At 50.8% G+C, this 13,115-nt stretch overlaps 2 protein-coding genes across 2 annotated transcripts in view; both read right to left on the reverse strand.

Moving 5' to 3' along the window:
• Positions 1-3,887: 3,887 nt before the first annotated feature.
• On the reverse strand, positions 3,888-4,208 carry Ucn2 (urocortin 2). Its single transcript, XM_070017448.1, has one exon. It carries the CDS (start codon positions 4,206-4,208, stop codon positions 3,888-3,890), a length of 321 nt encoding a protein of 106 aa, XP_069873549.1.
• A 2,173-nt stretch (positions 4,209-6,381) lies between these two features.
• Col7a1 (collagen type VII alpha 1 chain) overlaps positions 6,382-13,115 on the reverse strand; it is a 47,323-nt gene continuing 40,589 nt past the window's right edge. Inside the window, exons 108-118 of the mRNA XM_070017714.1 lie at positions 12,481-12,543; positions 11,817-11,879; positions 11,596-11,712; positions 11,177-11,254; positions 11,037-11,090; positions 10,817-10,865; positions 9,208-9,240; positions 8,971-9,057; positions 8,744-8,836; positions 8,430-8,624; positions 6,382-6,698 (exon numbers count right to left, since the gene is read on the reverse strand). Of these exons, the coding sequence (XP_069873815.1) occupies positions 6,688-6,698; positions 8,430-8,624; positions 8,744-8,836; positions 8,971-9,057; positions 9,208-9,240; positions 10,817-10,865; positions 11,037-11,090; positions 11,177-11,254; positions 11,596-11,712; positions 11,817-11,879; positions 12,481-12,543 (843 nt within the window). The 3' untranslated portion in view covers positions 6,382-6,687. The remainder of the gene's footprint in view (positions 6,699-8,429; positions 8,625-8,743; positions 8,837-8,970; positions 9,058-9,207; positions 9,241-10,816; positions 10,866-11,036; positions 11,091-11,176; positions 11,255-11,595; positions 11,713-11,816; positions 11,880-12,480; positions 12,544-13,115) is intronic.

Below are 13,115 nucleotides of genomic sequence, written 5' to 3' on the forward strand. Positions count from 1 at the left end.
GAGGGGGAAGCGAATGGGATTCTGGGACTTGTAGTCTCCCGCCCCGGAACTATGAAGCAAAGCAGGCTCATGACCAGCATATAGTCTACCAGCCAGTGGGGCGGGGCATTAGAAAACACACCTGTGTTGGGCTAGGGGGCGTGGCTCGATAGGTACAACGCCATGCCCTAACAGATGGGATACCTTAAGTTCAATTCTCAATATCACCACCAAACAGAGAAAGTAAGAGAGCCTGGCCCCCGTGGCTCACGCCTGCTCAGGAGGCTGGGACGTGAGGATCGCGGTTCAAAGCCAGCCCAGGCAGGAAATGTCCTATGAGAGTATCTCCAATGAACTACTAAACAAGCCAGAAGTGGAGCTGTGGGTCGTGGTAGAGCACCAACCTTGCCTGGAGCACAAAAGCTCATGGACAGTGCTCAGGCCCTGAGTTCAAGCCCCAGAACTGGCATGAAAGAGGAGGGAAAGAGAGAGAATTAACAAAGGTTCATTCTAAGCATAGCAGAAGGGGATGGATGGACAGACAGACAGATAGATAGATAGATAGATAGATAGATAGATAGATAGATAGATAGATAGATAGATAGATCGATATCCTCTTGGAAGGCCTGGCATTGCCAAAGAGTAAAGAATGCAAAGAATGTCCACTCCTGATGGTGGGACAAGCAAAAAAGGCCCACAGTTGTGTGATCGCTGGGGTGAGCACATGTATAACCAGCCATGTGTGCACCTAAGGACATCTGAACTACTGAAGGGATCGTGGATTGAAGAACAGTCAGAAAACAAAACTGAATTTTGTTTTTTAAAGTTACTGTGGGGCTGGGAAGGTGGCTCAGTGGTAAAGTGCTTGCCTTGCATGCGTGAAGCCCTGGGTTCAATTCCTTAGTACCACATAAGCAGAAAAAGCTTAGTGGTAGAACACTAGCCTTGAGTAAAAAAAAAAAAAGCTAAATGAGAATATGAGGCCCAAGATCTGCACACACACACACACACACACACACACACACACACACACACACATCTGACCATATTTTTTGTAAAGGATGTGTGTGTCGGAGCCTTTCTGTCTCAGATCTGGCAGAAAGAAAGAATTCCTCATAGTTTCTGCCCAACCATCATCCAGGTTCTTAGAGCTTGGATGCCACCTATTCCATCAGAACAAGCTTAACCATGCAGTACCCTCTCTCTTGTCCCCAAAGGGTCTTGGACCCTCTAGGAACTTCAGGGTGTTAAATACTTTCTCTCTCAGAAAGGCTCAAGCACAGCATCCTTTGCAAAAAGGGTAGTCAGGGGGTTGGGAAGGTGGCTCAGTGGTAGAGTGCTTGCCTTGCATGCATGAGGCCCTGGGTTCGATTCCTTAGCACCACATAAGGAGAAAAAGCCAGAAGTGGTGCTGTGGCTCAAGTGGTAGAGTGCTAGCCTTGAAGAGCTGAGGGACAGCACCCAGGCCGAGTTCAGGCCCCACCACTGACCAGAAAAAAAAGGGGGAGTTGTCAGAAACGTTTGTGTATGAAGGGGTACTAGAGCTTGAACTCAGGGCCAGGGCACTTTCACTTGGCTTTTACACTCAAGGCTGGTGCTCTACCAATTGAGCCACACCTCCACCTCTAGCTTTTTCCTGGATAATTGAAAATAAAAAGTCTCATAATGGCTGGGAAGGTGGCTTAGTGGTAGAGTGCTTGCCTAGCATGCATCAAGCCCTCTGTTTGATTCCTCAGTACCACATCAACAGAAAAAGCTAGAAATAGTGCTATGGCTCAAGTGGTAGAGCACTAGCCTTGAACAAAAGAAGCCCCGGGATTAGCAAAAAAGAACAAAAAAGAAAAGCTCAACAAAAGAGCAATTTATTTATTTTTGTTGTTTTTAAGGATGTAGGACTTGTTTTTTGTTCTTTGACGGGAAGGGGCTGCTACTGGGGCTCGAACCCAGGCTGGACTTGGATGCTGTCCCTTAGCTTTTTCCCTGAAGGCTGGTCCTTTATCACTTGAGCCACAGCTCTATTTTTGCCTTTTTAGTGATTCATTGGAGATAAGTCTCATGTACTTCCTGCTCAGCTGGCTTCTCAGATCTCATCCTTCTGAGTAGCTAGGGTTACAGCTGTGAGTCACTTATACCTGGCAGATGTGCTGTTTTCATCTTTTGAAGGGGCGGGACTTGAGTTACTTTATCTCAAGACCAGGTTTAATCATTGGACAAGGGACCTTCTTGTGCCAATATTTATACATGGAGGGGAGCAATGAGAATTTAATCTATCTAGCATAAGCCCTCAAATTCACAATATTGATAGGGAGGGCCTAGGTTGATGGGGCCTGGAACACTTCCCAGACACAGCCTCTAATGTTGCTTGTGCCAGGCAATGAGCAGAAGCACAACTAGATTGTCAAGGGTATCCTGCAGGCCTGTTAATACCCTATGGGAATGCCAACTCCCTAAGCCAGGACTGGGGTTAGACCAGAGCACTTTTTTGCAGGGAAGGAAGGAGTTGTTTTGTGCCAGTTCTGGGGGCTAGAACTAAGGGCCTAGGTACTGTCCTTGAACTTTTATGCTCAAGGCTACTGGTGCTCTTCCACTGGAGCCACAGCTCCACTTCTGGCTTTTTGAAGGCTAATTGGAGATAAGCATCTCCTGGACTTTTTTTTTTGTCAGTTGTGGGGCTTAAACTCAAGGATTGTAAACAGTCCATGAGCCTCTTTGTATTCAAGGCTAGCACTCTACCAACTTGAGCCACAGGGTCACTTCCAGTTTTTGAGTGGTTAATTGGAGATAGAGTCTCACAGGGATTTTTCTACCTGGGCTGGCTTTCAACTTTGATTCTCAGATCTCAGCTTCTTGAGTAGCTAGGATTACAGGTGTGAGTCACCAGCCCCTGGCTTACAAGCACACTCTTAAATGCAACCAAATGCTCCTTACTTCTAACTAGTGGAGAAATGTGTCCACAGTGCTGGTTTCAAACATCAGACATGTGTCCCCACAGGAAGAATGTGGCCACAGCTACTTTCTCCTCCCCACCGGATGGCACAGGCTACTTATCTAGAATCTGTGCTCACTTTCTGTCCACTCCTGGACACCAAGAAGAAACTGGGGCCTGAGAAGGGGAAGGAACTTATAAAAGTGGTGGGGTTTCGTCCTATTTCTCCAGCCCTTGTGAAGTCTTTTGGCTCTAGCCACCATCTTCTCTCTTCTAGCAGGAATGGGCCAGCCAAAATAGGAAGCTATACATCAAGTTTTATTTTTTAGTTTTTTTAATTTAGTTTTTTGCCCACCCTGGGGCTGGAACTCAGGGCCTGATCATTGTCCCTAAGTTTCTTTGGCTCAAGGCTAGCACTCGATCCCTTGAGCCACAATGCCACTTCTGGCTTTCTCTGTTGATGTGGTACTGAAGAATCGAACCCAGGGCTTCATGTAGGCTAGGTGAGCACTCTACCACTGAGCCACCTTCCCAGCCCACCAGTATTTCTTTGAAAAAAAAAACCACCTCTGCCACTTCCTGCAAACTCATTTGTACGGTCCCTGTTTTACGTACTAGACTTGATCACTTAATTTTATCTCATTTCCTCTCACTGTCTCTGTCGATTTTGTTTTGAGACATTTTGTCCTGAGACCATGGAGAAGCATCCAGACGTGGCAGGAGTTCACGTGGCCTCAGCCTTTGTGTGGTAGGTCCAAGCAGTTCCGACAACACAGTACAGAGATACACATAGGTGTGTGGCCAGGCTTTGGGTAGCAGTGACCTTGATGGGGCCACTCCCTTGCTCCAGAGGTGATGTGGCAGTAGCCCCAAACTTTGGTGGTACCTACATATTCTCTACCCAGGCATCCTGTTCTAGGGCTGTGCTCCAGGCTCTCCCCATCCCCGGTTGCCCCCGTTACTCTAAGCTACCTGCTCAAGCTCAGCGGCGGCCCACGCTGGCCAGAACATGGGCGTTGGCGGTGGCTCGCTCCCTGGCTGCCCTGCTCCGGGCTTGTTCCAGTACAATCTGCAGGAGGCCAAGGGGGACATCCAGTGAGAGGATCATGCGGGGGCCGGGGTGACTCCAGGAAACTGAGGAGCTCAGGGTGACCACCGACGGGCTCTTCGAGGTGATGGGAGAAGGCGTAGTCTGGGGATGGTCCTCAGAGGAAGGTTGGAAGGCTGGGACAGGGCTTGCCAGGGCTGCCAAGACCCTGTCTAGCAACACCACCATCAGCACCAGGGAAACACATCTGGTCATCCTGCAGTCAGGCTGTAAGGAGAAAACAGGCGTGAGGGAAGGGGTGTGGGGTCCACCTTGGTCCACTGAGAATACAGAGGGCAAGAGGTGGGTTGGAAAGGTGGCTCAGTGGTAGAGTGCTTGCCTTGCATGCATGAGGCCCTGGGTTTGATTCCTCAGCACCACATAAGCAGAAAAAGCCGCAAGTGGCACTGTGGCTCAAGTGGTAGAGCGCTCGCCTTGAGCTGAAGAGCTGAGGGACAGTGCCCAGGCCCAGAATTCAGGCCCCACAATTGGCAAAATAAAAAAGTGAGCCAGACCTCATCTTAGCATATGAGTTGGGTATGGTGGCACATGCTTTTGTGCTAGCCTAAGATGAGGGAACCCAGACCTGTAGGCCTTCTATGGAGTAGTCTCCAATGCAAATACCTTTAATTCCAGCTGTGCAGGAGGCATAAGAAGGAGGAATCAAAGCTGGATGCCGGTGGCTCACGCCTATAATCCTAGCTACTCAGGAGGCTGAGATCTGAGGATCGCGGTTCAAAGCCAGCCTGGGCACAAAAGTCTGTGAGACTCTTATCTCCAATAAACTACCAGAAAACCGGAAAGTGGCACTGTGGCTCAAGTGGTAGAGCACTAGCCTTAAGCTGAAGAGCTAAAGGACAGCACCCAGGCCCAGAGTTCAAGCCCCATGACTGACAAAAAAAAAAAAGGAGAAGGAATCACAGTCAGAGGTAGCCCTGGTGGAAAAAATGAGATCCTATCCAAAACATAACTAAAGCAAAAAAAGGGGAGGCTGGAAGCATGGCTCAAGTGGTAGAAAGCCTGCCTGCTAAGTATGAAGCCCTGACTTGAAACCCCAGTACAGTAAATAAATAATTAAAATAAAGCAAGCCAGAAAAAAATTGCAATATAGCTGGATAGAAAAAGGGTCAAGAGGGCTGGGAAGGTGGCTCAGTGGTAAAGTGCTTGCCTTGCATGCATAAAGCCCTGGGTTCGATTCCTCAGCACCACATAAGCAAAAAAAAAAAAAAAAAAGGGGTCAAGAAGACAGAACTATTGAAAAGAGAAAGGGAGAGAGAAAGAGACACTGAGAAAGAGGTAAGGGGTAAAGAAAAGAAGAGAGAGATCTATGAGATGGAGGCAGAAGCAAAGGAAAAGGTAATAGGAGCTAGAAACTACCCCCAGGACTGAGGGTGTGGCGTAGTGGTACAGTGCTTACCTAGCATGCATGAAGCCCCGGGTTCGATTCCTCAGCACCACATCAACAGAAAAAAAGCCAGAAGTGGTGCTGTGGCTCAAGTGGTAGAGCACTAGCCTTGAGGCAAAGAAGCTCAGGGACAGTGCCCAGGTCCTGAGTTCGGACTGGCAAACAAAACAAAAACTACCCCTAAAGACAGATGGAATGATGAAAATAAACATTCAGAGACAAGTCAAGCATGGTGGCGTACACCTTGTAAGACTGAGGTTGGAAGATTTGAAGTTAGAGGCCAGCCTACACTATAGAGCGAGTTCTAGGGGCTGGCCTCCGAAACTCACAAGACCTTAATCTAAAAACAAAGGAACAAATATGTAACGAAAAAGAAAAAACAGATTTGGAGACTGAGAAAGAGGAAAAACCCAGAGGGACAAAACAGACATTACTCTTAGCAAGAGATCTTGCAACTTCTCCAGCAAGAAGGGCAGGATCAGGGGCCTTTGAAGCACTCTAGAACCTGCTGAGCCCAGAGATCTCCATGCACCCAGACCCCTGGCCAGTCCAACCCCAAGACTCCATCCCCACCCCACCCCAATCCTACCACTGCTGGAGTCCTCTGGAGATACTTTAGGGCCGCTTGGGGCCAGGGCCGGGCAATGTTCTCTGACCCTCTACCCGGCTATTTATCTCCCCTAATGCCCCCTAGAGTGGGAGCTGGGCCTGTTTCCTGGCATGAGGCAGCACCCCCTTTTCACCTGTGACTCATCCTCTCCTGGGGGGTATGACGTCACAGCCACCACCATAACGACTTTCAAGGGACCAGGGACTGAGGGTATCAGACAGGATCGGGACTAGACTGCAACCCTCTGTACTCATGTGAGATCGTACCCACCCCTCCCCAGGGAATAACCTGCCCTCCCCCAAGCCCTGATCTCCCCCCAATAAGTCACAACCAGGGCCTTTTAATACAGCAGCTTTAATACCCGCCCCCCCAAATCAGCACCATAACATCACAGGCTTGGGTCAGGCAGAGTCACATCCGTTCACTGCCCACAGCCCCTCCCTCCAGCCCCCCACAAGGAGTCATCTGTCATGGAGGCAGGAGCCACAATAAGGGTTTGTCCATTCTGGGGGGAAGGCTAGACCCGCAGGACACACACACACACTTGCTTATGTGCATGTGGGTCTCTAGCACCAAGTGGAAGACAGCAGAGCCCTGTTGAGCCCTGATGTCTCCAGGGGACGCTGACCGTCACCATCATCACCATCATCACCATCATCATTATCATCTGGGCCTCAGCTTTAGGCAGCACCTGAGTGGGGGAAGGTGGGGAAAATGGTTTTCAACCCTCCAACTCAATGTGTAAGCAAAGCTGGGCGCCAGTGGCTCATGCCTTTCAATCCTCCCTACATAGGAGGCTGGGATGGGATGATTGTAGTTTAAAGCCAGCCACAGCAGACAAATCCATGAGCCTTCGCTCCAATCAACCAGCAAAAATCCTGAAGTAGAACTATGGCTCAAGGGGTAGAACATCAACTTGGAGGAGAAAAAGGACAGAACCCAGGGCCTGAGTTTAAAACCCAGGACCACCAGGTGTCAGTGGCTCACACACCCGTGATCCTAGCTACTGATCACCAGAACACCAGAAGTGGCTCTAAGTGGTAAAGAGCTAGCATTGAGCAAAAAGAGCTCAGAGAAAGTGCCCAGGCCCTGAGTTCAAGCCCTACTACAGACAAAAATAATAATAATAATAAAAAGACAGTAATAAAGTGCATGCATGCATGTGTGTGTGCGCGTGCATGTGCGCACACACACACACACACACACTTCAAAAATAAAAAGCCAGGGGCTGGGAAGATGGCTCAGTGGTAGAGCGCTTGCCTTGCATGCCTGAGGCCCTGGGTTCGATTCCTCAGCACCACATAAGCAAAAAGAAAAAAGCCGTAAGTGGCACTGTGGCTCAAGTGGTAGAGCGCTAGCCTTGAGCTGAAGAGCTGAGGGACAGCGCCCAGGCCCAGAGTTCAGGCCCTACGACCGGACCCAAAAACAAAACAAAACAAAAATAAAAAGCCAGCCAAAAGGGAGAGAGATTCTGACATAGAAGTCTCATACAAGGGCTAGGAAGGTGGCTCAGTGGTAGAGTGCTTGTCTTGCATGCATGAGGCCCTGGGTTTGATTCCTTAGCACCACATAAGCAGAAAAATCCAGAAGTGGTGTTGTGGCTCTAGTGGTAGAGTGCTAGCCTTGAGCTGAAGAGCTGAGGGACAGTGCCCAGGCCCAGAGTTCAGGCCCCACGACCGACAGAAAAAAAAAAGAAAGAAAAGAAGTCTCATACAAAGGGAACATGGCAGTTGCTTATCAAGCATGAAGTCCTAAGTTCAAGTTCTAATACTGCCAAATACCCCAAACAAAACAAAACAAAAAAAATAAATAAAAAGGAATTTGGAAAGGGACCATACCAGAAACATTATAGCTGAGGCATTTTATCTGGTCAGTTGGGTTTGTGCCAGTATTAGGGCTTGAATTCAGGACCCAGGTGCTGTCCCTTAGCTTTTGCACTCAAGACTGGTACTCTAGGGGTGGGAAGTGGCTTAGTGGTAGATTGCTTGCCTAACACGCATGAAGCCCAGGGTTCGATTCCTTAGAACCACATAAGTATAAAAAGCTGGAAGTGGCACTGTGGTTCAAATGGTTGAGTGCTAGCCTTGAGCAAAAGAAGCTCAGGGACAGTGCCCAGGCCCTGTGTTCAAGCCCCAGAACTGGCAAAAGCAAAATAAATAAATAAAATAAAATAAAATAAATAAAAAAGACCAGCACTCTATTTGAGCCACAGCTCTACCTCTGGCTTTTTGGTTGTTACTTGGAGCTAAGAGTCTCATGGACCTTCCTGCCCAGGTGAGATTCTTAGATCTCATCCTCTGGAGTAGCTAGGATCACAGGTGTGAGTCACTGGTGCCTGGCGTGTATCCAGTTCTTTGATTCTGTGTGATCTGGAGTTCTATCAGACAGCAAGTCCCCTGATGAAGTAGAGCCAGGTTCCTACCTGTTCTCTGGCCCTGGATCCCCCGTGGTGGGCAACGGCGCTCACAGGCCTCACGGGTCCCAAAACGGTTGGCATTCCCTTCGCAACCGCCGTAGACAAAGGGGTGGCAAGCTGTGCCACCTGGCACAGCTCGATGGTACCAGCGGAGGGTATAGGCGGTACACGAGCCCTCGTCCAGGGGCAGGGAGCAGGGGTCTGGGAATAATGGAGATCAGATGGGCAGGGACCATGGGACTCACAGAGACCTGGGGGTCCGTAAGAGGTCAGGGCTGACCTGCACCCCACGACCCTCTCTGCCCAGTCCTTGTCCTCACCATCGTCATCCCAAGGGACTTCAGGATCCTGGTAGTCCTCTACAGAATATTCAGAGTAGTCAGACAGTTCGTCGTCTTCGGGGGGCACCTGGCCTGTAAGTGGGGTGCATCGTGCTGTCATCCTCACCCCCACCCCACCCAGGGCAGGATGGATGGCTCTGATCACTCCACACGTGAGCCCTAAGTACAAGGTGTGCGCTTCTGCACTCAGGCCTGCTCATCCTCACCTTCGTCCTCTACGTGAGAGACCCGGAGCACAGGTACCCGGTGGAGTTGGGGACCAGCCGTGTCTGCGGCATAACCAGACAGGGGTCCTGTAGCGCAGAGTAAGAGATGATATGTGGGGTCACCACGGATGGCTACTCACTCCAACCCGGGCACCCCCCCCCCCACTGCCCCAACCCAGGTGACAGATAGGGCCGAGCCTAGGGTGAAGAAAGTTCTGGGCCCAGAAAACTACTCACGTGATCCAGATGCAATAAACTGGCCCTGGCAGGCTGGAGGGGAAGAGGAGGAAAGAGAGAGCAACAATGAGGGAGAGACCAAGAGGAATGAGGAGCCAGGTGCCAGTGGCTCACGCCTGTCATTTTGGCTACTCAGGAGGCTGAGATCTGAGGATAGTGGTCTGAAGGCAGCCTGGGGCCTAGGGAAAGTCTACGAGACTCTTATCTCCAAGGAACCACCAAAAAAGCTAGAAGTGGAGATGTGGCTCAAGTGGTAGAGTACCAGCCTTGAGTGAAAAAGCTCAGGGATAGTGCCCAATACTGGCGTGGAGAAAGACAGAGATGCACAGAGACAGAGACTGATGGGTGCAGGTGAAATATAAAGAGACAGGGCTGGGAATGTGGCTTCATGGTAGAGTGCTTGCCCAGCATGCAAGAAGCCTTGGGTTCCACTCCTTAGGATCACATAAGCAGAAAAAGCTGGAAGTGGCACCATGGCTCTCAAGTAGTGCAGTGCTAGCCTTGACAAAAGAAGCTCAGGGACAGTGCCTGGACCCTGAGTTCAAGCCCCAGGACTGGCAAAAAGAAAGAGAAAGAGAGGAGAGAGAGAGAGAGAGAGAGAGAGAGAGAGAGAGAGAGAGGGAGAGAGGGAGAGAGGGAGAAGAGAGAGAGAGAGAGGAAGAAGAAAAAATATACAGAGACAACAGGAGAGAAAGTAATAGAAAAAAAAAATAAGACCAGAACAGGGAAAGAGGGAGGGAAGGAAGAGAGAAAGAAAATCAGAGAAGCAATGGAAATAAGAAGTTGGAGCCGGGCGCTGGTGGCTCACGCCTGTAATCCTAGCTACTCAGGAGGCTGAGATCTGAGGATCGCGGTTCAAAGCCAGCCCGGGCAGGAGAGACCGTGAGACTCCTATCTCCAACAAACCACCAGAAAACCGGAAGTGGCGCTGTAGCTCAAGTGGTAGAGCGCTCGCCTTGAGCTGAAGAGCTGAGGGACAGCGCCCAGGCCCAGAGTTCAAGCCCCACGACCGACAAAAAAAAAAAAAAAAAAAAGAAGTTGGGAGCCAGGCACCGATGGCTCATGCCTGTCATCCTAGCTACTCAGGAGGCTGTGATGTAAGGATCACAGTTCAAAGCCTGGGCTGGCAGGAAAGTCCATGAGACTCTTATCTCCAATGAACCACCAGAAAACCAGATGAGGAGCTGTGGCTCAAGGTGGTAGAGCATTAGCCTTGAGAACAAAAGCTCAGGGACAGCGCCCAAGCCCTGAGTTCAAGCTCCATGACTGATTTTAAAAAAAGTTGGGGGTGCAGCTTCATGCACACACACACACACACACACACACATACACACACACACACACACACACACACGTAGAGTCATCCTGAACATCTGGATCCATCCACAGCCCCCAACATCTGCCTATGTGTCTCCTTCCCTGAGGAACTTTCCGTCCGCTCGTCTGTTCTACAACTTGGACATCTTGTAAAGCATTTGCACTTGTCTCCTCAACTCTGATTCTCCGTAAGTTCTGTAGGTCTATAGCTAGGTGTGCTGGGATGAAGAAGGGAATAGAACCCAAGAGACACCCCCCTTTCCCCTTCCCCCTCCTCCCCCAACCCACTCACCACAATGCTGACTCATCTCCTGACGCACAAAGCCCCGGATGTCATCCTCCTGGGAACACAAGACCACGAGGCTCACTGAGAATCCATGAGTCATGGAAGTGACACAGGACACATACAAACGCGGATCCAGGACAGACCCCACCACATCAAGCCAGGACCCTGGGGGGTCAAGGCAAGGGGTGTGGGCTCAGGGCCTCAACCCACCCAGACCCAAACTCACCGTCAGTGCGGCCTCTCCCTTCTCGCCACGGGGCCCCGTGGGCCCTGGCCGTCCCTATGGGCAAAAGATAGGACTTCAGGTCTCGCCGACACCGGAGGTCAGCTGCATTTTTAACTGCAAGCGCGGGAATTCCCACTCACCTGCTCCCCTCTCTCACCGGGGGTCCCAGGAGCTCCAGGGGACCCCATCACACTCTCCCCAGGGGGCCCTCGCTCACCCTGTCAGTCACAAAAGGGATCAAGTGAATAGGGGGAGGGACGGTGAAGATCAGAGGTCAGAAAAGTTGGGTGGGGGTCACAGCTTAAGGAGTTGGGGGGGGCTGGGGGTATAAGTCCAGGAGTTAGATGGGTATAGGGGGTGGGCAGGAAGGCTTGGGGTATAGCTCAGTAGGGGTTATGTGAGACGAGACCCTGCATTTAATTCTCAGCTCTCCAAGACAGGAAGGGAGGGAGGGAGGGAGGGAGGGATGGAGGGAGGGAGGGAGGGAGGGAGGAAGGGAGGGAGGGAGGGAGACAGCAGGGTGGTTTAGGGGTCAGGACTCAGAGTTGGGGACTCTTACCTTCTGGCCCTGAAGTCCTTCGGGCCCTTTGGGACCAACACTCCCAGGGGGCCCTGGGGGACCACTAGAACCATCACTGCCTTTGGGTCCTGGGAAACCCCCAATTCCTGGGGGCCCCTGGGAATACAGGACAGAGGCAGTGAGCAGAGTCTTCCACAAAGACGAACCCACTTCCGAAGAACATGTTCTCCTCGACTCATCAAACCTTGACCTTAACTTACCCGCTCCCCTTTTTCGCCCTGGTCACCTTTGGGGCCCAGTTGCCCATCAAAACCTCGATCTCCCTGGGAACAAAGAAGCCCGAGAGACTTCCTTCAGCTCCTATACCTCTTTGAACATCCAAGAGACCCCCACAGATTATGATCCAGTGATACCACACCCCGCTATAACCCCTCTGCTCTGGTGTCTACATGCCCCCCCTTCTCCTTCCCTTTTTTTTTTTTTCTTTTTGGTCAGTTGTGGGGCTTGAACTCATGGCCTGGGCACTGTCCCTGAGCTCTTTTGCTCAAGGCTAGCACTCTACCACCACTTTGAGCCACAGCGCCACTTCCAGTTTTTGAGTGGTTCATTGGAAATAAGAGTCTCATGGGGACTTTTCTGCCCAGGCTGACTTAGAACTGCAGTCTTTAGATTTCCCCTGAGTAGCTAGGATTACAGGCGGGAGCTGCCAGCCCCCTGCTCTGATGCCTGTAAGACCTGTTCCCCTCCTTCTACCCTTCCACCCCCATTCTCCACTGTGATTCACCCTTGCCTGAAACCTCCAGACCAGCCACATACCATACCAGTCCCAACCCCGCCTCCCTTGACCCTAAACCTTCACCACCCCATTGTGTCTTCCCTGCCCCCTCCCAAGCTCCCACCATGTCCTCTCTTAAGAGACCCTACCTTGGGACCCATCAAGCCTTCCTTGCCAGGAGCCCCGGATTGGCCTGGCACACCAGGCTCCCCCTGGAGAAAAAGAGAACATGAACTTAAGCCTGACTCACCTGCCCTTCTCCCCCTTTTTTTTTGGCAAGTCCTGGGGCTTGAACTCAGAGCCTAAGCACTGTCCCTGAGCTTTTTTTTGCTGAAGGCTAACACTCTACCACATGAGCCATAGCGCCACTTCTGGCTTTTTCTGTTGGTGTGGTACTGAGGAATCCAACCCAGGGCTTCATGCATACTAGGCAAGCACTCTACCACTAAGCCACATTCCCAGCCCATACTCCCTTCTTTCTTTCTTTTTGTATTCTTTTTTATTTTTATTTTTTGGTCAGTCTTTTTGTTTTGTTTTGATTTTTTTGTTGTTGTTGTTGGTCCTGGGGCTTGAACTCTGGGCCTGGGCGCTGTCCCTCAGCTCTTCAGCTCAAAGCAAGAGCTCTACCATTTAAGCCACAGTACCACTTTGGTTTTCTGGTAGCTTGTTGGAGATAAGAGTCTCATGGAGGGCTGGGAAGGTGGCTCAGTGGTAGAGCACTTGCCTTGCATGCCTGAGGCCCTGGGTTCGATTCCTCAGCACCACATAAGCAAAAAGAAAAAAG

The sequence above is a fragment of the Dipodomys merriami genome, unplaced genomic scaffold, assembly GCF_024711535.1.
Source record: "Dipodomys merriami isolate MVZ:Mamm:240054 unplaced genomic scaffold, mDipMer1.0.p SCAF_125, whole genome shotgun sequence".
Taxonomy (NCBI): domain Eukaryota; kingdom Metazoa; phylum Chordata; class Mammalia; order Rodentia; family Heteromyidae; genus Dipodomys; species Dipodomys merriami.

Bases quoted from the DNA above. Each gene is read 5' to 3' on its own strand.
- Ucn2 (XM_070017448.1), bottom strand. From the start codon at position 4,208: ATGACCAGATGTGTTTCCCTGGTGCTGATGGTGGTGTTGCTAGACAGG.